This window comes from Crocuta crocuta, unplaced genomic scaffold (genome assembly GCF_008692635.1).
Source record: "Crocuta crocuta isolate KB4526 unplaced genomic scaffold, BGI_CrCroc_1.0 scaffold196, whole genome shotgun sequence".
Taxonomy (NCBI): domain Eukaryota; kingdom Metazoa; phylum Chordata; class Mammalia; order Carnivora; family Hyaenidae; genus Crocuta; species Crocuta crocuta.
The window spans coordinates 4,448,347-4,474,835 of NW_027531026.1; the positions used below are offsets into that span (position 1 = coordinate 4,448,347).

Here is a 26,489-nt window from a genome sequence, read left to right on the forward strand (position 1 = left end):
TCTTGATCCCAGACCAATGTTTTTGCAGTGTCATGGGAGTGTCTTGATGCCAGTTCATCTAAGCAGGACCCTCTTCTTATTTTGAAAGTGGTTGCTTGGCTTTGGTAGTTTTTTTTTTTTTTTAATGTTTTATTTATTTCTAGGCGAGAGAGAGAGACAGCGTGAGCAGGGAAGGGTCAGAGAGAGGGAGACACAGACTCTGAAACAGGCTCCAGGCCCTGAGCTGGCAGTCAGCACATAGCCCGATGCTGGCCTCGAACCCAAGAACTGTGAGATCATGACCTAAGCGAAAGTCGGACGCTTAACCGACTAAGCCACCCGGGCGCCCCTGGCCTTGGTAGTTTTGGTCATTCTGAATGTCTGCCGTCTTACTGGCCATTTGAAAAAAGGAAAACTGGCAATGGAAATGAATTTTAGCTTACATTAAATGTGTTAAAATTTGAGCTGCTTGCTGTTTCATGAAGTAAGTGAAATTTGTCATATTAGATCATTAAGTGTGGAGATAACATCTGTGTTATTGGCTAACTATGACTCGTAGATTCTGCCTTCTGTGCTATACTTTTAAAAAAGCAATTCCTACTTAAGTTTAATTCTGAGAAAACAAAGGAAAGTAGTATGATCTCATGTTGCCTAGTTGCTAGAAAACTCCCCACTTTAGGATTAAGGGAATCAGTCATCTACAGTCCATCTCAGACATCTGTTAACATTTACTCTTATTTAATATTTTAACCCCCAGTGTTCTAATGTTGCCTTACAAATAATCTTTTTAATCAGCTTTTAGCCTTTTGAAATTATATAGCATGAAAACACCAGGTAAATAAAATTTGAGAATTGAAGAAAAGACTGAAATGGTTTTGTGCCATTTTTTTTTTTTTTTAGCTTCAGGAATTAAAGTGATATGAAACTCTGGAGGTCAAAACTTTTCTTCATGGGGAGAAACATCAATAAAAAAAGTGACTTCTTTAGCAGAAATACATTATTAACCAAGTGAACTACTGTGTGTATTACAGAATAGAGGCATTGATTGTAATTGGTGTCCACAGAAATATTTTCTCATAGCTTGAAATTTCTTTAGTGACATAACACCCACTTTTTCTTTAAAGTAACCCTTTCAGCACGTAGGTGGTTCAGTCGGTTAAGCGTCCGACTCTTGATTTTGCCTCAAGTTGAGGTCTCAGGGTTTATAGGAATGAGCCACATGTCGAGCTCTGCAGTCTCGTTGGGCTCTGCGATAGTGCAGACCATGCTTGGGATTCTCTCTCTTCACCTCTCTTTGCTCCTCCCCACATGCAGTTGTACTCACTCGCTCTCTCTCAAAATAAACAAACATTAAAAAATTAAAGTAACCCTTTCATCCNTTCTCTGCTCCTCCCCACATGCAGTTGTACTCACTCGCTCTCTCTCTCTCAAAATAAACAAACATTAAAAAATTAAAGTAACCCTTTCATCCCAACCCTGTGATCGTGGCCCAGCTGGTTTCCCGTCTCTGAGTGCACTACAGTTTCATGTACATCCTCTTCCTTGGCCCGTCACTGTTGGATGAGTTTATCAGTACGTTCCTCACCCAGAGGTTCATGTTACAACTTTTCCCCAATTTTCCATTGGTGTTTTTCTCATTGCTGAAGTTTAACAACTTTATATTGATTTTGGTTTCATGCAGGCCTGATCATTGGAAAACAGCACAGAAGTTTACTTGAGACATCATTTCAGGAAAAAAAGTATTTTAGTGTTGGGATCTTTAAAAGTATAAAAATGCTTACTAGGAGTAAGTTACAGGAGCTCAGAGGACATTTCAATGAACAGTCATTTACTCATTTTCTTTTCTTTTATTATTATTTTTTTATGACTTTGCAAGAGGATATGATTTTACCATCCAAGAAAATGGACTTCAGATAGATCAACCTCCTGAAATAGGAAACATCTCGATTATTCGAATCATAATAATGAAAAACGATAATGCAGAGGGTGTCATTGAATTTGACTCAAGATACACTGCCTTTGAAGGTAAGTTTTCAGTAATCTTATAAATTTACCACTACTTTCTTTTTTAAGAAAAGTTTTTTAAAATTTATTTCAAGAGAGAGACAGTGGGCGTAAGGAAAGGGTAAAGAGAGAGAATCCCAAGCAGGCTCCACCCTGTCAGTGTAGAGCCTAAGGAGCTCAGCTTCATGAACTGTGAGATCATGACTTGAGCCAAAATCAAGAGTTGGATGCTTAACTGACTGAGCCACCCAGGTGGCTCACCCTACATATATACATTTATATGTATTTGTATATGTTTATGTATTTTATTTTTAAAATATATTTTGAGTTCTCTTTGGCAAGTATGAACCTAACTCGTGTGTGGCAAAGCTGAGTGATAAGGAACAAGGCTTTAGAAAAACAATTTAACCTTAGGATTATTGAAATATTTAGATTTCAGTCATCTTCATGAGTATCTTTCTAATTTACGAGGTAATTTCCTTTGTGATCAGAAATTAGTGAGTATTCACTTTGTAACAATCAACTTTGAGATGACTGTTTACTGGACCATAGATGCAGGTGGTGTCTGGGCACTTACTCATACCATCTCCTGACAGCTCCTAAGAGGAGCTGCCTAATGTTGCCTGTCTCCCCACCCCCACCCCCAATTTAGAAGCAGAATGCAGGATCTATGGCTATATTCCCTCCCCGGGGTAAAAGAAGTTGCTGCTTTTCTGATTTTATTTAAAGGTAGAATATGAATATGCCTTTCCAAATAATCATGTTCTCTTCTTGCTGTAATTAATTTATTGGCTTCATTGCCTCCATCAAATTCATTGGCTGTCTAGCCATTTTTAAAGCTCATCAGAAATCATTTTGGAATTGATTAATATTGACTTTACGGATATGGAAGACATCACTATTTTGTGAACTTCAGTCTACAGCTAGTAAAAGTCATGCTGCATTTTTGTACCAAGAAATAAATAAAGCACTTAGATTTTTTTTTTTTTTGGTTCACTGATTTCTGTTTGATTTGTTGTCTTTGGAGGGAATTTAGAGCAATGCATATTTATACTTTTAATGTAAATTCAGTATTATTTAGCTGTAGCTAGTATGAACTGTTGGTTAATGTAAACATAGCTAGTATAAACTATTAAGTGATATTTTAATTTACAGTGGTTAGCATAGCTGAAGAGGAAATAAATTTTTGAAAAGAATTTTTAAGTTGAAATTAAACTTTGAGGATACATTTTCAAATTCTCATCTATATTTCATTGGAACTCAAGATGTAATAGAATTGTATTTACATCTGGACTTCTGAAACATCCATATGATATAATTAACATGAACCACAGCTATTTATATTATATATATTTCAACTAAATGCAGCAGCAATCCAGAATACTTTTCTTTGAGTACATATATTTAAGGGTTTTTCATGTTTATCTAGCATTGTCTTGGAAAGCAAGCATCATTTATTTGTGTATAGCACACAAAGGAACAATTCCTGTGCTAATGATTAAATAGGTCATTTCAGTTCTAACTTATACTTCTCACTATAACTTTGAACTTAGGACAAACTACATTTCTCATAAACAGTAAGTCTTGAAATTTTCACTAATAGCTTTTAAAGTGATAAATGAACTATGGGAACATTGAGAGCTTGCATTTCCTGTTACATTTAAGTGCTGTGTTTAATTTGACTGAATCTTGTAAAAGGTAGTGGCTTTGTCTGGCCCACCAGTTAATTGCATATTCCTGTTACAGTGGAGGAGGATATTGGAATGATCATGATTCCGGTGGTGAGGCTGCAGGGGACTTACGGCCGTGTGACTGCTGATTTCATCTCTCAGAGTTCCTCTGCAGTTCCTGCCGGTGTGGATTATATACTGCATGGCAGTTCAGTCACCTTTCAGCATGGACAGAACTTAAGTTTTATAAATATCTCCATCATTGATGATAATGAAAGGTAATACTATTTAGTAATGTTGGAAATACTATGGGCTTATGTAAAGCACGATTACTGTGTTCCAGTCCTTCCCTGTGTTTTGTGCTGATAACACAATTTTAGATTATACATGTGCCCATTGAGAAACTCATGAGAAACTTTTATGGGTGCTGGGGTAGGGAAGGGATTGGGAGACCATTGGGATTGTCTGTGTCACTTTTTGCATATAGAGGGAAACAATAATTTTTTGTTCTTTTAGATTCGAAGTATCTAACCAGAATGTAGAAGCATCCTGCAAATCACTTCCTTAATGCATTAAGCAGTTCAAAAGAGAGGAAGAAAGTCTAATAACTATTGTAGGTTATATAATATTGAAGTTGATCATTGATGCTTTTAGCTAAGCACCCTCTTTGTACCACTTGGTGTATGAATGCTGTGCCTTGAATATGTATGACCAATTTGGAAAATGACTAGTTATTTGGATTTTAGAAGCATTTTAATATGTTTAAACTCACAGAATTGCTCCTTCTTGGTATGCAGTGAATTTGCAGAGCCCATTGAAATTTTGCTTGTTGGAGCTACTGGAGGAGCGGTCCTTGGGCGCCACCTAGTGAGCAGAATCACAATTGCCAAGAGTGACCCTCCCTTTGGCATTGTAAGATTTCTTAATGAAAGCAAAATTTCTGTTCCTAACCCCAATTCCACAATGATTTTATCCTTGCTGCTGGAGCGGACTGGAGGACTCTTGGGAGAAATTCAGGTAGAGTTCTTCTTCCCATGGTTTTAAAAATAATTTTCATAGCTTGAGTATGGACTTGGATTTTATTCAAATATATCCATTTGTTTATTCACAATAATATTTATTAATTACCTAACAGGTTTAAAATGTCATCCAGGTCCTATGAAGTCCATAAAAATATATGAGGCATAGCTGTCATCAGGAACTCTTGAGAGCAAGTTAGAAATAAAATGAAGAATTCTGATAAAACGTGTTAGTTCAAGTATTTGTTGAGTGCTTACCATGTGCTGAATCCTCTTCTGGGCGCAGAGAATACTTATTGGTGAACTAGACAGACCTCGTCTCTGTTCTCTTAGTTTTTAGAGCAACCAACAAATAAAAAGAAAATTATGTGATAGCACTTAAGTGCTTTGCAGGAATGTAAAATTGAGAAACACAATCGTGAGTTACCTGTTGACTACTCTAGATTAGATGGTGACATGTGATATTTAAGCTGAAAGCTGGATGCCAAGAAAGAGATGGTCATGTAATTGTTAGAGGGATGAACATTTGGGCAGAGAAGATAAGTATGTATCTACAAGCCTGGCATGTTTTAGTTATGGACAGTTCCACATGGTAGAAGGCTTGGCTAGTGGGGGCAGTGGCACAAGATAGATCAGAGAGGTCAATAGGTGTTTGATCACAGAGACACTTCTTAGCTAGACTAAAGGGCATTCTAAGTGCAAACGGGATGTTATTAAAGAGTTTGAAGTGGAGGAATGGTGTCGATGTGCCTGGACTGTCATTTTAAGTAGCTCACTTATGACTCTTCTGAGGGGAATGAAATGCCAAGAAGCCAGAATAGAAGCAGGGAGGGCATTTAGAAGGTTCTTGCCCTCTGTCGTCCAGGGCCAAGATGACAGTGGCTCAGACCGGATGGTGAGGAGGGAATAGATACTGAGTGTGTTTTGGAGGAAACACTGGATTAGTGAAGGTTGAGGGAAAGAGGAAAGAAGAATAACTGCTGCATTTTCAGTTGATCACCTCGTTAAACTGTAGTGCTGTTTACTGAGAAGTAGAAGCTTGGGGGGTAGAAGTAGAAGTAGAAGTAGAAGGCAGGGGGACATGTAAGTATGGGTTGTGGTTGCAGGAAGGTGAGAAGCTGCTGACATGCATGGAGGCATTTGAAACTGTGTGGTCTAAGGAGCATAGATAAAGATGTGAAGGAGACAGTCTGAAGTCCTCGGCTGCCAGCATTGACCTATCTGAGGAAGGAGAGCCAGCTAATAAACTTGAGTTGTAAAGACAGAGGGAAATTAGGAAGGTACATATCTTAAAGACCATGAAAGACAGGATGCAGCATTGCAAGAAACAGGCAGTGGTCAACTACATGCCCAGTGCTGATCAAGGAGAAAAGAAGCAAAGAGAAATTCCCAGTTTTCTTTCCTTGTGCATATGAAAAGTATATAACTTTATATTATAGAAATATTTAAAAATGCTTTGAGAACATAATTTTGTTTCTTATAGTAATTTAAGAAAAGTTGTGTTTGTTTTACACTAGCAATTTATTTCAGTATATTTGGAAGAAGTTGCACACACATAAGATTTTTTACATGGTTTTATTGTCTTATTCAAATAAGTTTTGATTGAAAGAATCTGTGCTTACAGCAGGACAGTGTTGCATTCATAGTTGTAAAGTTTATATTTCTCTAAAATGTATGTATATAAAATATGTGCTTTTATATTTGTTATCCTGTGGTGATAACAAATTACCAAGTACTCTTATTTTTCTCTGCTTATTAGACATTGTTATCATTGAAAACTGATATCCTGTAAGTAGGTAATTTATATTTGTAAATATTAGTGTTTTTATTTTTTTTAAATTTTTAATTAAAACAATTTTTTTCAATGTTTATTTTTGAGACAGAGACAGAGTGTGAGCAGGGGAGGGGCAGAGAGAGGGAAACACAGAATCCAAAGCAGTCTCCAGGCTCTGAGCTGTCAGCACAGAGTCCTGTGTGGGGCTTGAACTCACGAGTCATGAGATCATGACCTGAGCTGAAGTCGGAAGCTTAACTGACTGAGCCACCCAGGCACATGTCCAATACTAGTATTTTTTAAAAAAACATGAGGGATTCACTGGATATATTGTAGAATAATTTTCATATATAGATACATTTGTTTCTAATGCCACATATCCTGCAAAGTAATTCTTTGTTTAAAGTTAATTTTCTCTGGGCTATCTGGTTAGCCCAGTCAGTAGAGTATGTCATTCTTGATCTCGGGGTTGTGAGTTTGAGCTCCGTATTGAGTGTAGAGATTACTTTTTTAAAAATCTTAAAATAAATAAATAAATGAAATTGATTATCTCTATTAAAAACACAATACCCTGTAGGTGAACTGGAAGATATTAGGACCCAATTCTCAGGAAGCCTTACCACCACAGAACAGAGACATTGAGGACCCAGTGAGTGGATCCTTCTATTTTGGAGAGGGAGAAGGTGGTGTGAGAATCATCACTCTGACAGTCTGTCCTCATGAAGACTTTGAAGTTGAAGAGATTTTCATTATTAAACTTGAACTTGTAAAAGGAGAAGCTAAATTAGACTCCAGATCTAAAGATATTACAATAACAGTAAGTCCAACTTTATTTTTCCCACAGAATTTTGGATTTAATGAATTTATAAGAAAATGCATTTTATATTTGCTGAAACTCCATGGGCTTATGATGTATCAAATGTCATAAAACCAAATAAAGTCAGAATAATTCTTGTGGACCAGACTTTCTGGTTATTCTATTAGTTTACTTTATAGCCTCATTATTGGTAATTACTTTTTAAGCGGCTTTCATATAGTGATAAATACTTATTTTGCACTCTGAAAAAATTTGGTGTTTTGGAAATATTTTTGCACTTTCAGACAGGAGCTGTTTGTTACATCATCCTAAACATTGAATGTCCTTGCCGTGAAGGTACATAAAAGTTATTAACTCAGTCACAAGTCAGATTGTTGGAAGGAAGAATGGTATTTGTTCAATTAGCACAATGATGTGTTGCATCAAATCTGAATTTAGCATATTTTATATGAATGAACCATTTACTCCATCAGGGGTAGAAAGTGCTGGGGCCCAAGGTTACTTTGAAACCTAGAGAAGTGTTCTTTTTTTTTTTTTAAGTTTGGAAAATAGTCTGGTTCTGTATCAGTCAGACTTCTCCAGAAAAACAAAAAGAGAGAAAGATTGATTTTAAAAACTGATCACAGGTTTGTGAAGGTTGACAAGTCCCTGGTAGCAAGATTAGGAAAGACTTGCAGTCATGATCTTATGTTTGGATTTTGTGGGATAGGTTGGCAGAATGGAAACTCAAACAGGATTCCTAAATTTTAGTGTTGAGGCAGAATTCCTTTTCCTCTGGGAAGCTCCAGTGTTTGTTCTTAAGGCCTTCAGCTGACTGGGTGAGGCCCACTCACAATATCAAGGGTAATCTCTTTCACTCAAAGTCAACCAATTGTAAATATTAATCACATCTACAAAATACCTTCTCAACCACATCTAGACTAGTGTTTGACTAAACAATTAGGCCTGGTTCAGTGAAGCGAACATGAGGCAAATCAAGTCAGATTCAGGCATTGAGGTACTATCCTTTGGTGACTCTACAAATTACAGTTCTCCAGACATCCCCATTACCCCTGGGGAATAAGAACCTACTCGTTTTAGATAACAATCAGTGTGCTGAAGAAGCTTTTGAAAAATCAGGTAGCCAGGCAGATTATATTTAAGAGTTATTTCTGTGTTTCTTTCATTTCGTCTGCTTATCTGCATATTGATATGTTAGATACTGTAATTTCATCTGTAGCTGTTTTGTATATTATTCACTCTGCTTTTTCTATTTTTAGATACAGAAGTTTGGTGATCCAAATGGGGTTGTTCAGTTTGCTCCTGAGTCTTTATCTGAGAAGACCTATTCAGAGCCATCAGCTCTGGAAGGGCCCCTGATCATTACTTTCTTTGTCAAAAGAGTCAAGGGCATTTTTGGAGAAATTATGGTACCATTTTTTCATTTGATTTTTAAATAGTGTGACAATTTGCCTAACAAATGTGGTTGTGAAGAGCAGAGAAACTGTGTGTTCTGGTGAAAGTTTTAGAAGCGACATGAGTTTCAGAGAAGCTGAGACGGTTCATTACAGCACCTTTGGGTTCCCCAGCCAACTTCACCCTCTAGCTGTCTTTCTAAATCCAGCTATGCTTAGATTGAAAAGATCTTCCTCACATTTAGTCATGAAGGGTGTGACTGAATTATTTTGTATTTTCTTGTTTGCTCTAATGTTTAATTTTTCCCACTTAAGTCCCTCAATGATTTTTGTAAATTGCTTAATATATTCTTCAGAGCTTTACTTCTCAGTATAATTTTTTCATTTACCAACTGATTTTTAAGAGGTTACATTTGCATGTATATTGACATAAAATGGGGATGCTCTTGTAAATCATCAGGATATTTGTCTAACAGATTAAGGTTATTTGTTTGCTAGCAGAACATATTTTGCAAAGTTTCTTTATGAACTTAACTCTTCACATATTGGAGATTAACTGGTACTTCTTCAGTGGAAACTTTATGGTTAAGGATCCAAAAATTCTTGGAAAATAGTGTTTAATTCTTGAAATCTTGTAGATATTCCCTTTTTGTTAAAAGTGAACAAAAACAAAGTCCAGTATGAAGCATCAGATTATCTACTTGCTTTTTACCTTCAAGTATTGTCTATGGTCCAAATGCCTATCAAATACATATTCAGAGCTCTAGAATGTATTTATGGAACTGCCATTCTAAAGTTAACTTTGCTTTTTTAAATCTCTTCAAATCATATTATTATTTTAGAAGTAAGTGGAATGAGATTTTGTAATCTTGTCCTGCAAATTGCATACAATAGCCTGAAAGTTTATATACTTTCATGGTGTTAATGTCATTCCTCCATACTTTCTACACTGACTGACTGTTTGGAGAGCCTGGCTTTGAATATAGTGATGCACAATTCCAAGTTATTTTTTGTATATTATAGAGGAAAATATAAAGGTTTTTGATTCAATATACCGAATTATGTAACTTTGTTGGATTATTTCCTTTTACTTTAGGTTTACTGGGAGATAAGCAGTGTGTTTGATATTACTGGAGACTTTCTTTCTACAAAAGGATTTTTCACTATTGCTGATGGAGAGAGTGAAGTGAGATTTGATGTGCATCTGCTACCAGATGATATACCTGAGATAGAAGAAGATTATGTGATCCAGCTTGTTTCTGTAGAGGGAGGAGCAGAACTGGATCCAGAGAAATGCATCACACAGTTCTCTGTTTCTGCAAATGATGACCCACATGGAGTATTTGCTCTGTATTCAGATTACCAGTCAGTCCTGGTAGGGCAGAACCTTAGTAGATTCATCCAAATCAACGTAACTCGACTTGCTGGAACATTTGGAGACGTGGCTGTTGGATTTCAGATTTCATCTGACCAAAAGGAGCAGCCAGTTGTTTCTGAGAATACAGAGAGGCAGCTGGTGATCAAAGATGGTGCCAGATATAAAGTAGACATGGTGCCAGTGAGGAGTCAGGTTTGTAGCATTTCTTGAGTTTCCTGATCATTCCAATAGAACTCTTTCAGGAGAACCCTGCTTATCTCATGATCAGCTGAAAATCTTACTGAGATATTTAAATGTAACCATAAAAATGCCATATAAATTCCTAATAATTATTGGATGATACATTTGCAGGTTATAAATGAATTTAGTACATTCCCATTTGGTAATAACATATTTTGGTTTAAATGTAGCAGGCAGTTATGTAGTACTTAGTCCTAACATTCCTCTAGTTCTTTGAGAAATTGACTCATTGCCCTGACTCTGTTGTATCTAACCTCCATTTCCTCTGTCTGAAAATTTTCAAGACTAGAATAAAGACTGCAAAGCTGGGGAAGTGAGAGGTAGATTAACTTAACCAGAATATGATTCTTTAAGTCACACTGACAAATTAGAAGAGTTTTAAAAAAATACAGTGTGCCTAAATTCTGTAACAAAACATTTTCTTATACCTGTCTATATAACATCACCTTCTCAATGCATTCAAGTTTTAATTTCTGTTAAAGAAAACTAGGGGACATTCCTTTAGCTTCTCTAGGAATAGCTTTNACCCACGAACCGCGAGATCATGACCTAAGCGAAAGTCGGACGCTTAACCGACTAAACCACCCAGGCGCCCCAACTTTGTTTTATTTTATAGTGAGATTTCATTTGACAGTAAGACCTGCCACAGTGAAGATTTGATTATTATGTTATTTTACTAAGCCATGTGGATAGTACAAAACTATTCTCAGACTATGTATAGGAAATCCAAAATATGTGATATATATTACATGGATAAAAGCCTTGGTCTACCTCACTCCTAGATTGTCTCTTGTAGTGCATGGTACCTGGAACATTTTGAAGGATACTAGTATTCTTTTCCTTTCATTTGAAAAGATGAATGGTGTACAGTTGACCCTTGAGCAACATGAGTTGAACTGTGCAGTTTCACTTAAATGTGGATGTGTTTCAGCAAATACAGTACAGCACTGTAAACATATTTTCCCTTATGATTCTCTTAATAACATTTTCTTTTCACTAGCTTTCTTTATTGTAAGAATACAGTAATAATATATAAAAACTTAACAAATATGTGTTAATTGACTGTTCATGTTATCAGTAAGGCTTCTGGTCAGCAGTAGGCTATCAGTAGTTAAGTTTTGGGGGAATCAAAAGTTATATGCATATTTTCTTCTTTTAACTAATATACCAGTTTTCAAAGAGCAATGCATTATATCCAGAGCATAAGGGAAAAAGGAGACCACTGAAAAAAATCCTACCCTCGATTTATGCACATGTCCTACCTTAATGGCCCAGCGAGTGGACTGTGTGGAGGAAGGGTGTACCCTTAGAGGAGAGGTGGGAGGCACATGCTTGAAGTGAGGACACTGATTTATTTCTGTTTTCCTTAGCACTTGATCTATGAGTCATATTTGGTGAATGTCACTTTGAAAAAATGAAGATTGATCACATGATTGAAGCATCTGTTATCCTCATGTTACAATAACATTTGAAACTAGTAGCTGGGTACACATTTTGGGTATTTGGAGGGCTGTGATGTATGTTTAGGTACATTGTATTCAAAAGAAGAACAAACTCCACAAAAATGGTTATATTTTCATTCAGTAAAAATGTACAGAGTTTTTGGTAATAGTCCAAGTTATAAGATAACTTATCCAGGTTATGAGGCTTATCCATTGTAAACAACCATGTTTCTGTGGGAAAATGCTTTGTACATTAGAAAAAAATCCCCTTTTAGAGTAACATTAATTTTTAAATTCAGACTTTCCCATATTTAATTAGATGTGAAAACTTTAAAACTTGGTAATCTAATACATTTTGTTAGTAATTTTTATTTATCCCAAATTCAGATAATCAATATACCTAAATCATTATCCATTTTGAGTAAATCTCATTAGAGTATTAGCTATTACTCAGTGAAGAAGCAGAAAGTGAATTTTGCTGGTTTTAGATGCTTACTCTTCACCAGTGAGCTCTTTCATTCTTGTGGTACATGATTTCATTACTAATGTGACTTCTGTGATTCTCATCATTCTTGAGGCCATTTGGACACACATGGAGAATTTGCAAATTTATGTTTTTTACACTCTGTCGGTATTCACCCCACACTCTTCATACATGTGATTTGTTTTATGACCTGAGGGAAAAGGCGTATATTGATGAAACTGTATGAAAGGACTGTGAGGCATTGTGCCAATGACTCCTATCAAATGTAGTATTTTTTTCTGAAACTTGTTTTTTACTACTACTAAAAAAGTCATTGATATTGATTGTTTATAGGTCTTCTTATCCCTGGGCTCTAATTTCACCTTGCAACTGGTGACTGTGATGCTTGTCAGTGGGCGTTTCTACAGCATGCCAAAAATTCTGCAGGAAGCAAAATCCGCTGTCCTTCCTGTCCCTGAGAAAGCAGCCAATTCTCAGGTAATGGGTCCTGGGTGTGGAATAGTTCTAGAACCACTGGAGGGCAGCTTTCACAGGAAGGACTAAAAAGATTCTTAGGCATAAAATTTGTTAAGATTTGTTATTTGCTTAAATCAATATCAAAGTAGATGCATTGATTATAGGTGGATTTTATGAAACTAATTTGCCAATTTTTGACATTTTTGGAGATTTAGAAACTTTATGTCTCATAGAACTCGAATATAAGAATTTTTAAAATGACTGTCACCCAGAAAAAAAATTTCCGGTTGTTTTTTTGTTGTTAGTGAATATTTAATATTAAGATATTTTATGCTAAATAATTAAAATTAGAACAAAACATCAGTTACTATATCAGACTTTTTCATTTACTCAGATTGTGAATATTTTTCTTTCATTTTGAGAGCCTTTTTATTGTGGCACATTTGTGCTGATGGAGATAAATGCCCGTGATAAGATCCTGTAACTTGGTTGCCCCTACATATTTGAATTTTCTATAGGAGTTCAGTGTGGGAAAGATCGTTTCCTAATCACTTCATAAATACACATGAGAGTAATGAATAACTTGAGGGCTTTAATTCCTGTGTAGGCCAGTTCTGTCAATATAGGAGCAAGGCAGGGGCTGTTGTCTCTGGCTCATGGTAATGTGTGTATTTTTGAGACCATGATGAGATAACATTGCATCCTTTTCCTTCAGATGGGAGCTCCTTTGGCTCCTTTGATTAAGGCAGGTCTAGCCCAGTGTGTGGACATGTAGTCTCTGCAGATGATAACATCTGGCCAGAAGCTTGTGTAACAGGGTCTCTGACCATTAAGCAGATCCTCATCAGAAACTCCCTCCTGGGCTGTTTCTAACAGGGAATTAATTTGCTTAGTTCCCTAAATGGAATCTGTCAGCATTGAAAATGAGAAGAATAGTTCTCTTTCTTCTGCACCTCATCTGTTCAAGAGGGAATGGAGGAATATAACTTAATAATACTTTGAAGTTTTGTTGTCTTCTTTTTACTCACAAGTTGTTATAAAAAAAAAGATTCCTTTCAACGTGAACCATTTATGTGGCATAGCAAAATATTTCCTATTCCTTGTCCATGCACATGGTCACGACATGTATCACCTCAAAGGACAGGATTGGGGCCAGTCATGGTGTACTTGTGTCCTTGATGTAGCCTCTATACTCCTTACCAGTGTTTGTATGTGTGTGTAGGGTGTGTGTGTAGTGGCTAGAACAAGTTTTTTTATTGTTTATTTTTGAGAGAGGGATACAGAGTGTGTTGAGGGGGGAGGAACAGAGAGGAAGACCTGGAATCCAAAGTAGGCTCTAAGCTCTGACCTGTCAGCACAGAGCCCTAGGCGAGGGTTGAACTCACAAACCATGAGATCATGACCTGAGCCGAAGTCAGACACTTAACTAACTGAGCCACTCAGGTACATACAGCCACTAGCCATGTAGCAAGTATGATTTTAGATATATCAAAGCTTTTGACAAATGCTAAACAGAAGCCTCACTATAATTATGGGACCTAGGCTGGTGTAAAATTGAAGTTTCATTTTTGCTTTTTTCTTTTTCTTTTCTGTAGCTCCAGAAGCTATCCTGTGGTACCTTCTTACACTTTTCTGCTACTTTCCATTCCAATTTAAAATGGGGAAAACGAGTCTTAGTATAGAACTGTCAATCATATGGTATCCCAATTTATGGGTATTGGGACCAAAAGAGGTAAACTGAGTTATCCAAATCACAGTGTGAAGCCAGAAATCGGGTTTTATTTTTACTTATTGGCCAGAACGGATTTCATCTGTAAATCATTTTTAAATCCCAGAGTTCCTTGAAAAGGTTACTCTTAAAATAAGATCTACTTGATATGGATGAAAAAGATGATTATTTAAAAAAATTTTTTTGGAGGTTTCTGGCCCTCAAAAAATACTAAATTGAATCAGAGAGCTAAAGGAACCTTAACAGAAAATCTAGTGCATGGTGCTCATTTTATAAATGAATAATTTATTATTATATCTTAATTTCAGTTCTAGATAAAGCAGGTTTTATAAAAATCCCATGAACAAGTCATATTAAAATGCCATTTTTAGTCTTTTGCTTTCATTTAACTATAATTACATTTGTCTGTTTTGGATCTTATAAATTCAAAGGATTACATTTTGATTAAAAAAAAGGTATAAACTATCAGCAGAATTACAAAATAGAATAAGTTTCCAAACCTCAGATGTCATTTCTTAAACATTACTCTTTAATTGAATATTTTTTAAAACAAGAAAATATATTGTATACACAAAGAGAAAGTTGACTTTTAACCCAGTCTTCAGAAAACAGGAATCTTTAGGGAGAAATAAAATATTTGAAGCATGTTTCTTTCTCAGGTTGGATTTGAATCTACTGCTTTTCCACTCACGGACTTCACTGCGGGAACAAGCCACGTTGTGATTTCTAGGAGAGGCACATACGGCTCTCTTGTGGTTGCCTGGGCAGCTGGATATGGTCCTGGATTAGAACTCCCCGAATTCATTGTTGTTGGCAATATGACCCCAAAACTAGGTGAGTTGTAGGTTTTCTAAGATCTGCCCTATAGGACATGGGGATGTGTAATTGGCTACTAATTTTCTTGGATTGTCCTTACTCTGGATAATGAATGGTATTTTGTTTTTGTTTTTTGCTTTTTAATGTTTATTTTTTAGAGAGAGAGAGCAAGCTGGGGGTCGGGGGTGGGCAGAGGATCCAAAGCAGGCTTCGTGTTTACAGCAGAGAGTCTAATGTGGAGCTTGAACTCATCAACTGTGAGATCATGACCTGAGCCACCCAGGCACCCCTTCTTCTTTTTTTTAATATTTATTTATTAATTTTGAGAAAGAGAGCAAGCAGAGGAGGGGAAGAGAGGGAGTGAAAGAATCCCAATTAGGCTCCGTGCTACCAGTGCAAAGCCTGAGACGGAGCTCGACCACACAAACCATAAAATCATGACCTGAGCTGAAACCAAGAGTTAGACGCTCACCTGACTGAGCCACCCTAGTGCCCTGAACCATTTGTTTTCTTTCTTTCTTTTTTTTTTTTTTAAGTTTATTCATTTATTTTGAGAGAGAGAGAAAGTATGGGTAGGGAAAAGGCAGAGAGAGAGGGAAAGAGGATGAGAGAGAGAGAGAGAGAGAAACACGGACTCCCAAGCAGGCACTGCACTGTTAGTGCAGAGCCTAATGTGGGACTCAAACTCATAAACCGTGAGGTAATGACCTGAGCTGAAGTCAGATGCCCAACCGACTGGGCCTCCTGGGTGCCACACCACTTGTTTTCTAATATACTGTTCTCATATTTGAGTCATCAGAGTTGCACAGTCTGCTTGGTAAAAATGAGAAACTTTATTCAGTCAAATTAAAAACTTCATACCTCACTGGAAATAGTGGCCACTAAGCAGATTATTCTGTTGATATATTAGGAGGTTATTAAAAGTAGTTCTAAAAACCTAATGTTGCCCGTATAATACTAAATAAAGGCACAACTTTGTATTTGTATTCACTTATGTGTTCAACTGAATATCTCTCACAATAGAGTGGCTGTTGCTTCCATCTCCTTTACTTGTTCATTTGTTAATTATACCGTTGGCTCTATGAGGGTCCCTGAAATGTAAATGTTAGATGATGTGACCTCTCCCATGCAGAACATCAGTGATTGAAGGCAGAGTTTATGGTATAGTGACCTTTCTCTAAGTTTACTTCCCCTCTGCCTAACTTTTTAAATGTTTTACCTTTTGTACACTGTCACAGAGTTTTGGAAAAGACTGTATTTTACTACATTTTTAAGAGTTGTGTCCCAGTGTAAGAACTCAGAAATAATATCCTGCTTCTCTTGTCGTATTGCCTTCCAGGGAGTCTTTCATTTTCCCATGGAGAACAAAGTAAAGGAGTCTTGCTGCAGACATTTCCCAGCCCCGGGCGTCCAGAGGCCTTTGTTATTCACCTCTCAGGAGTGCAGAGCAGCGCTCCTGGTGGGGCTCAACTTCGGTAAGATCCACGTGATTCTCCACCGACACAGTCTCAGAGGAACAATACAGACTGTAGCCATTGAAACAGAAGAAGACATAAGGATCACTTTCCTTGAAGCAGATGTGAGAACGGTTTTAGTGTAGAGTCACACATGCCCGTATGCCATAGATGCCACCGAGGGAGGCTGACTTTCCTAGAGTCACTGCCCTTGCTTGCTTTGAAGAGAGTTCTTCCTGACCTTCTACTGATAGTGTTGGCCTGGAATAATATCTCCAACAAAAACCATGATGGCAAAGTCACCTGTTACTAAAGGAGGCTGTCTTCTGAGAATCTGCTAAAAATACATAATTCTCCCAAGGGATTAAGAATAAGAATAGGCATAGCAGGGTTATAAAGTGACTTGTACTGGTGGCCCGTTTGAGTTTAATTTAAATCAGTACATTTGCAGATAAATATGTCCCATCTAAAAGCACTTAACTTTTCTCATACCTGCGATGGGGTTGATCAAAACAGCAGAGGGCAGACCTTCGAGTTAGACTCATAAATTTGGTCCTGGCTCTGTTACTTATTTTCTATGTGACTTTGGGAAAGTTACTTGACCTTTCTGCTCTTCATTTTACTTACGAGGAATATGGTCAAAAGGTGTGGGCAAAACCAGTATGTGTTCAAGCTTGTTTGTAAACATGTTTAGATATAAGAGATATTGGTTGGCACCATCAAATATTTAAAAAACATTTGGCTACAGAATGTAATGCTGGGTAAGAAACTTAAATGCTTTTAACAGTAACAGTAGTTAACAGTTTTATAGTGCTTACAACAGGTCAGGTGTTGCTTTAAGATATATATTTTGGGGCGCCTGGGTGGCTTAGTCGGTTAAGCATCCAACTTCTGTTCAGGTCATGATCTTACGGTTTGTGGGTTTGAGTCCCATGTTGGGCTCTGTGCTGATAGCTCAGAGCCTGGAGCCTGCTTCTGGTTCTGGGTCTCCCTCTTTCTCTGCCCCTCTCCCACTCGCACTCTGTCTCTCTCCCTCTCAAAAATAGACATTAAAAGATAAATTTTATAATTTATATGTACATACAGTGTTATATATGTCTTGATTATATTTTACATGTATACATGTGTTTACTATGACTTTACAACAATCACATGACAAGGATACTATTATTAGTCCATTAGATGAAGAAAGGACTCATAGATAGATGTGTCTGTCATATGTCCCCCATCACACAGCTTATAAGTTTGGGACCATAGTTTGAACCCAGGCTTCCTGTCTACTCTCTGAGCTCTTAAACACTGTGCCATGTGTTGAGAGATGGGTGCTTGACAATAGAGAGTTTTGGGCTCTGGGGTGTCCTCCCTAAAGGATTAAAAAAAATTGATTAAACAATAGGTAAAAAACAAACAAAAACCTATTAGCCAAAGCAGTTATTTCTGTGATCTAAATTCTCTTGATGGGCCACCTGTGTTAGCTCTGGCATAACTGTTAATTCCCGACAAAACTCCATAGGGAAAACCTAAGGATAAATCACTCATTTTTGGGTGTTTCTTCAAATTCATGTGTACATTTTTAGCAACTGTGTGGGAGAATAGTCCCATTACTGGCCAGCTGGAAGAAGCAAGGATTTTGCATCTAATAGATTAAGACAACTATTTCTATTTGGTAGATAAGAAATCTGGCTGACATCCAATGCATCCTGAATTTTTGGCTCTCTGTTCACTTATCATAAGAGAGAGCCTGATGTTTCAGATTCTTCAGAGAGTGGCTCTGGGATAAACTGGATATATAGACTAGAGATTTGTAAGCTCTTCACTGGGCTAAAACTTGTCAGGGCTTGTCACCCATGATCACAGCTTCTCTTCTTATTCTTGTATTCTGGTGTATTCATCAATAAGTAAATAGGGTTTTATGGAATTTGAAAGGACATGCCATTTTTAAGATACCCTACTGAGTGGATCAGTAGGTTGATGTCAGACTTGATTTCCACTCAGGTAATGATCTCCTGGTTTGTGAGATTGAACCCTGCATGAGACTCTGCCCTGACAGCTTGGAGCCTGATTGGGATTCTCTCTTCCTCTCTCTCTGTCCCTCCCCAGTGCACACATGTGTGCACATGTGCACTCTCTCTCTCAAAATAAATAAACTTAAGATGCCTTCATGAGAAACACCTTAAATATTTAAAAAATAAATCACTACAGTAGTATTCCTTTTATTCATCTGTTCTTTCATGTTTTTTTTTTTTTCCAGGTCAGGGTTCACCTTTGCTGAAATTGAACCAATGGGAGTCTTTCAATTTTCCCCTAGTTCCAGAAATGTCATTGTTTCAGAGGATACACAGATTATCAGACTATCTGTCCAAAGACTCTTTGGGTTCCATGGTGATCTTATTAAAGTCTCTTATCAGACAACTGCAGGAAGTGCAAAGCCCATGGAAGACTTTGAACCTGTTCAGAATGGGGAACTACTTTTTGAGAAATTCCAACCTGACGTGGATATTGAAATAATCATTATTAATGATCAGCTTCCTGAGAGAAAAGAAATTTTTTACATTAATCTAACTGCAGTAGAAATGAAAGGGTTACAAAAGTTTGATACTGATTGGAGACCACGCCTGAATCTAGATTTCAGTGTGGCATTGATCTCAATATTGGATAATGATGACCTCGCAGGAATGGATGTTTCATTCCCTAAGACAACTGTGGCTGTAACAGTTGACACAGCTCTCATTCCTGTAGAAACTGGCTTCTCAACAACATACACTGACACAACCATGATAAATGCTGGTCCACAGCCCTCCGAAATGGTTGCCATTGTTCCTGAGACAACTGGTGTGTCCACCATCCCTGAGAAACTTGTCACTGTCCCTGATACATCTGCCTTATCTGGGAAGCCTGAGGTGGCCGCTGTGACTGCAAATGTTTCCATCCATGGAATATTTAGTCTTGGGCCACCTGTTATTTATGTTGAAGAAGAGGTGAAAAATGGTACATTTAATGCTGCAGAAGTTCTGATCCGAAGAACTGGTGGGTCTTCTGGCAACGTCAGCATAATAGTTAAAACTTTTGGTGAAAGATCTACTCAGAAGGAACAAAATGCATTGCCCTTTCATGATATCTATGGAATTTCCAATCTAACGTGGGCAACTGAAGAAGAAGATTTTGAGGAACAAACTCGTATCCTTACATTTGCAGATGGAGAAAGAGAACATAAAATATTGGTTCCAATTTTGGATGATGATGAGCCCGAAGGGCAGGAATTCTTCTACGTGTTTCTCACAGACCCTCACGGAGGAGCACAGATCGTGAAGGGGAAGGATAATGGTGGATTTGCAGCCTTTGCCATGGTCATTATTACAGGTACATTTCTGGTATAATGGAGATAAAAATGTACTTTTGTGGTAAAAAAATTTGTAATAATATTACTCTATCTTTAATTTGAGAGCATGACTTACTTGAATTTCTTATAGTTATTCATTAAAACATTGTTTTTTTGTGACAGGGACCCATAACATGAACTCATGATATCATTCTGGGGCGCCATGCTGGAATTTAATTGTTTTGTAAATGTCACTTAGCTCAGAGCTAGTTAAACAATCTATAAATTTCACAGCATTAGGAAAAAACCTTAAAAATGCTCAAGTCCATGTTCTTCTGCTGGAAAACATTTAATTTAATTATCCAAACCCATGATTGTGTATCCTTTTGTGAAACCTTATTCTGAATTTCTGAACCACTTTCAAAAATCTTTCCCCAAATCTACATCTCAGTGCTTGGAAATTCTTTATTTATGTTGGGAGATAGATTAAAACTCTTCTATTTTGTTCTCCTTTTGAACCGATGCAATTTTTCTAACTTTTTTACTGTTGGGTGTATAAATTACAATAGATTAAAAAATTCATTGATTTCTTTTTTTTTTTTAATTTTTAATGTTTTTATTTATTTCTAGGAGAGAGAGAGACAGTGTGAGCAGGGGAGGGTCAGAGAGAGAGGGAGTCACAGACTGAAACAGGCTCCAGGCTCTGAGCTGGCAGTCAGCACAGAGCCCGATGCGGGGCTCGAACCCACGAACCGCGAGATCATGACCTAAGCGGAAGTCGGACGCTTAACCGACTGAGCCACCCAGGCGCCCCCATTGATTTCTTTTAAGACTTTGTTGTGCATCTTATAAAATGTTTCAGTAATAACTGGTAGTTTTCCTCTGAAATCTTACTGTATTTCTTAAAGTTGTTTAGCTCAGCTTGTCAGTATCTTACACTAACTAGAGTATTGGCAAGGCCATGTTACAATTCTTACATACTCAGCTCTTTTATATAAACATTTATGAATTTTACACAGTGTCTCAGAGTTTCAGATGACACTATGATAGTTTAGTGGAAAGGAAACTAAATGTCATGAATCCTATATTTATGACCCAGGTCAACCATTAATTGGGGAGACTTGATGAAATCATTTAGTATCTACTCTTTATGTTTCTCTTTTATAAAAAGAAAATTTTAGAATAAATATCTTTATGTCCACTTTTAGGATTTGATGCCTCCTAGAATTTTTATTTTAGCCATTCAGTAATAATTAAATCATAATTTTGCAATTGTATAATTTCCTTTTATACCCAGCATCATCCCATTTATATTACCCAACAAATTTACACCAATCAATTGTCATTTGTTCCTATTCCTCTAGTTTATTGAGTATTGTAAACTGTAATTCTGTTCACCAAGTTACTTACTGATTTGATTCACATTAGGTTAATTTATTTTTTTCTACCAAAATTATTTTCACACTCAATAACCTCCTCCCCCATTTCATGATATAGATATTTAATTATAGTTGTTTGAATATGACTAAGAATGACAGTCAAAATATTTAGCAACGAGTGTGGTAGAGGCGCCGACCAGTCAGATGGTTGCCAGAGGCTCCTTGCTATCCTAAGCACTGCCCCATTAGTTACTGGATTGTGGAGAGATCTTGTGGTCCTGGTTACCATGTTAGCTGAGAGTGCTTCAGGTACTCAGGAAAGCGGCTATGTAGGAGGTGTTCCTTACTTGGTATAGCACACCAATACCAGTGCCTTGCAGCATGGCATGCCAACACCATACTGATGTGGTACACCAGTGCCCACCCATATACCAGCCCTGAGCCCAACTCACCAGGTACATAGTCACTCAGTAGAACCTTGATGAGGTTCCCTAATGTTTACCTTCCCTACATAGGGTACACTGATGATACACATATGGCAAATGATTGACTCCTCACCATGCCTACCTCTTACTGTCACGTGATATAATCTATCTGACAACATCTGCAGTACATTGCATGGTCATATACCACAGGCTTTCTTATTTATCTTCTCTTCTCCAGGCTTTTCATTTTAAAATAATATTTCCCTTTTTTTTTTTTTTATTTTTTTTATTTTTTTTAATAGTTTATTGTCAANTTTAACAACAATATTAATTTTTCCTATTTTTATCTTTGCTAATCTTCATAGTCTTTTCACATTTAGACTTTAGAACAAACTTTCAAAATAATATCAGGAGAAAATAGTTTATTATTTAGTTTCAGGTTTGATGATTAGTGCATTACAAGTCTTGATTCATCTTACTAGAAACTTGACATCAATTTTATGATTGTAGATGTGGCAAGGGAAGCATTGTGTTCATCAGAACCATGCTCAGTGCTGTCTCACTGGAAAAGAAAATGAAGGTTCTGCTTGTGAGAAGCTTGTATTCTGTTTGGAGAGAGCAGATTCCCACCAAAATGACAATGAAACAATGGCTGCTGAAGAAAAAGGTTGCTGGCAGGTTCTGATATAGGGCTGAGAAGTGGTCGTAGTGATTAATGAGCGAGGATGAGGACTGGAGTCTGGCTGAAAGGAGGCACACATGAGACACCAGGAGAAGATGGTTCATCACATGCATGTCCCTAATTAATAGGCTCTACATGTACTCGCACTTCAGACCTGCAAAGTAGGGACTGGTGACTCCTGGATCTCCCCCATTGGGACCATTAGGTGGCTTGCTGTCTCTTTACCCTGACCCCTAACTTCAGAGGTTCTGTCTCCTTGGAACCCCAGCAGTGAGGTTTCTCAGTGATGGGTACAAGTGGTTTTTGAAGCTAAATTGCTTTGGGGTCATTGCGTTTAGGATCACTTTGCAAAACTGGGTCATTGAGAAATAGAAAGCAGCAGGAAGGAACTGTTTACTGGCATATCTCCAGCATGAGAAGCTAGCTTATATGCTGGCAAAGATTTGGAGTGACTATTTTAGTGCAATGTGGGTCCTAGGTTTGTTCGAGTTTAAACACAGTTTGTAGTATGATGGTGTGTGTAACCTCAAATGTTGCTCAGAGGAGTTTCTTTTACTCAGAGATACTTTGGAGTTACTTAATAGTTAACATTTTTCTCTGGGGGCAAATAACCAAATGCATAACATAAATGATCTTTTAGGAAGGCAAAGCAGTTAAATGGAGTTCATCATTAAATAGTTACCATATGCTGGACACTGTTCTTGATCCTGAAGATACAGCAGTAAGCAGAAACATTGCCACTCTGGTAGGATATACTAACTTGAAACAGTAAACATATGTAAAATGTAAAGGACTATCAAATATAAAACAGTCTCATCTGAGAGAAATGAGCACGTGTCAGTGTGGAATATAGAAAATGATGTTTTCTTTCTTGTGGTCTTATGTTCTCAAAGTGTTACCTACCTTGATATTATCATTTTGATTCTAGTCTTTTAGTAAAGTCTTTAAAAATTGCAACCCCCCCCCCCCCCCNAATGATTAATGAAGCATTGGAGATCTTTTAAAATCGTAAGTATATAATAACCCTCCTTTTTACTTATCAGGAAGTGATCTCCACAATGGCATCATAGGATTCAGTGAGGAGTCCCAGAGTGGACTGGAGCTGGGTGAAGGAGCTCATAAGAGCACGCTGCATCTTACTGTCACAAGGCAACCAAACAGGTATGTTGATACATATGTAGAAGGTATAACATCCTATGTGTCTATAGAGCATCTGATTTGAATTCATAAAAGGGTAAAAACAGGATGAAATGCTGACAGAAGGTAGTGTGGAATTTGATATGTCAGTGTTCAGATGCTCTAGTTCCTCATCTGTGATTTAGCACACTTGATTAATGAGTGTAACTGAGGGCCACCTTGAATATTTTGTACTTCATTATGGGCCATACAGATTCTGTAAAGCCATCACTTCAGCAAATTTACTATTCTCTGATCACTCCACATACACAGCTGTTTAATATGAGGGAAATGTGGAATATAAAAATTTTGCTTGCAACTCAATACTCACAGTACACATTTTCTGAATGCCCATCATAGACATACGTGTGGTATGCACCCATGTGCATGGGTATAAATTATCTTTTCTATTTTGGGCCTGAATTTTCTGGAAATGTCAGCTATTTCTTGCCCTTTATTTTTATAATCACAATCACTTTTAGCAGTGGTGTGTTTCCATTAGAAGAATTCTTGTGAAAAGACCAAGAACACTTGCTTGAAGGCAAGGGTAGTGGGGATAGTAGGCAGAAAGATAGTTATTTTCACATTCTTGATATGTAGTAGTTAAAGAATTACTCAGGATTGAATAGAGTGTGGTCAAAGAATGCCACGTAAACTCTGGCCTTGATTTCTTAATGGTACTGAGGTGAATTGGGTATCTTCAGCATTATCAGTGGTCAAGGAAGTGCTACACTTTGGGTGAAGACGTACACTTAAGCACAATGATGAGACATTCTGCATTAGACACAGGGATAATGCTCTCTGCTATTGCATTTGCATAGGTTTTGCTTTGTTCACAGGGCCTTTGAAGATGTGAGGGTCTTTTGGCGAGTCACATTTAACAAAACAGTTGCCATGCTCCAGAGAGATGGCGTGAACCTGATGGATGAACTTCTATCTGTGTCAGGGACCACGACCTGTACAGTGGGCCAAACAAAGTGCAATGTCACCATTGAACTCAAATCGGGGAAGGTAAGAAATAATGAGGAACTATATTTTCAACTTCTAATTATATTTTTTCATAATTAATAATTTTGGTGTCACTTTATTGCCGTTTCACGTTGGTTATGTGGAGATTCCTTGTGTCTTACCTAGCCATAATATCGAAATCCCTTTTCTAGGTAACAGACTTAGGACTTAACTAAATTATACTAAATGCAAATTTAGAATATTATATTTACTTATATTAAATNAAAAAAAATAAAAAAATAAAAAACAGAAAAAAATAAATAAATTTTTTTTTTTTAATTTTGGGAAAGAGACAGCACAAGCAAGGGGAGAGGCAGTGAGAGAGACAGAGAGAGAGAGAGAGAGGGAGGGAGAGAGAATCCCAAGCAGGCTCCATGCTGCCAGTGCAAAGCCTGATGTGGGGCTCAACCTCACAAACCATGAGATCACAACCCATGGTGAAATCAAGAAGCAGATGCTCAACCAACCAAGCCACCCGGGCACCCCTATGTTATGAATTTTTTAATAAGCGCATCAGTTGTGCACCTAAGACTAATACATTACATGTCAGTTTTATTTCAGTAGTACCAAAAAAATCTCATCAGTTTTCTCCATTTTTGTTTCTTGTCTTGTCATTTTCGAGGTTCTTCTGGGGCCACATGCTGATTGTGTGAATGATCCCTTGAATCATTTTCAGTCAGATTAATATCTCTGGAAAAAAAATCTGATTACTGTAAATGTTTAATGTTTTGTTCTTACCATACCCATAGTTTTGCCCAAATCATTATTATATGCATAGATTTCATCCATCGAATGAAAGTTCTCTCATTCTTTATTCATATATGGTTATAGAGTTCAGTTTTGATCTACCAAAGAAGCACTAAGGTCATTCTTGGTGAATGTTTGAATAAATTTCTGTGTATTCCTATTGCACATGGCACTCAGGAGACAGGCAGGCCCTTATCTTTCCATAGGAATCTGCATTATTCATATGGTATTAGTCACTGAGGACTTAACACAGTTTAAGTCATTTAGTGAATGTGTGTGACCATTTTTCTTTTTCTTTTTTTATAATGACTGTTTAGTGATAATTTAATGCCTAAGGAGCACTTAGTACTTTTTGTCTACTACTGAATTCACTGAAGTCAAATTTTTAATATAAAAACTAGCCATAATATTATGAATGTTCAAAGTATCATGGTTTTGGGGTGCCTGGGTGGCTCAGTTGGTTAAGCGTCTGACTTCGTCTCAGGTCATGATCTCATGGTTTGTGGGTTCGAGACCCGCGTCGGGCTCTGTGCTGACAGATAGCTCAGAGCCTGGAGCCTGCTTCAGATTCTGTGTGTCTCTCTCTCTGACCCTCCCCTGCGCATGCTGTCTATCCCTCAGAAATAAATAAAAAACATTAAAGAAATTTAAAAATATATCATGGTTTCTTTGTCCATGCCCCATGCCAGACACTTGAAACAATAGAAAGAGCGTACACAAATACAATTATTCCAAAACATGTAACTATGCTTAAGTCCATTTTAAATAGCAATATCGTAGATTTTGTTCATTTTTTTTCTCTTATTTTTTCACTTTCTGAGGATCACTATATCAGTTATAGTGATCTTCTCTAAGGTTACTTATTTCTCTGACGTTTATTTTTATATCTTCCTGGAATTGTAAAAATTTTACTGGCTCCAAAAGAAGAAATTATACTTATTTCAGAAGGTTACATATTCTTGGTTATCATTACTTTGTTTGTTAGAATTATGGGCCCTGGTTCTTGTCTAAAGTTGTTTCAAATGAGAATTGCAGTCATCTAGGTTGGGTTTTATTTTATGACTTCACTTGTTAGATCATTAGGGTTTTTTTTTTTT

General features: G+C 37.1%; 1 protein-coding gene across 1 annotated transcript in view; it reads left to right on the forward strand.

Annotated features, from left to right (window-relative positions):
- Positions 1-26,489, forward strand: part of ADGRV1 (adhesion G protein-coupled receptor V1) — a 506,890-nt gene that overhangs the window by 158,228 nt on the left and 322,173 nt on the right. The window contains exons 66-77 of the mRNA XM_077770967.1: positions 1,856-2,004; positions 3,730-3,931; positions 4,451-4,670; positions 7,024-7,263; positions 8,523-8,672; positions 9,754-10,227; positions 12,535-12,678; positions 15,046-15,220; positions 16,542-16,677; positions 18,908-20,016; positions 23,505-23,622; positions 24,477-24,648. Of these exons, the coding sequence (XP_077627093.1) occupies positions 1,856-2,004; positions 3,730-3,931; positions 4,451-4,670; positions 7,024-7,263; positions 8,523-8,672; positions 9,754-10,227; positions 12,535-12,678; positions 15,046-15,220; positions 16,542-16,677; positions 18,908-20,016; positions 23,505-23,622; positions 24,477-24,648 (3,289 nt within the window). The remainder of the gene's footprint in view (positions 1-1,855; positions 2,005-3,729; positions 3,932-4,450; positions 4,671-7,023; positions 7,264-8,522; positions 8,673-9,753; positions 10,228-12,534; positions 12,679-15,045; positions 15,221-16,541; positions 16,678-18,907; positions 20,017-23,504; positions 23,623-24,476; positions 24,649-26,489) is intronic.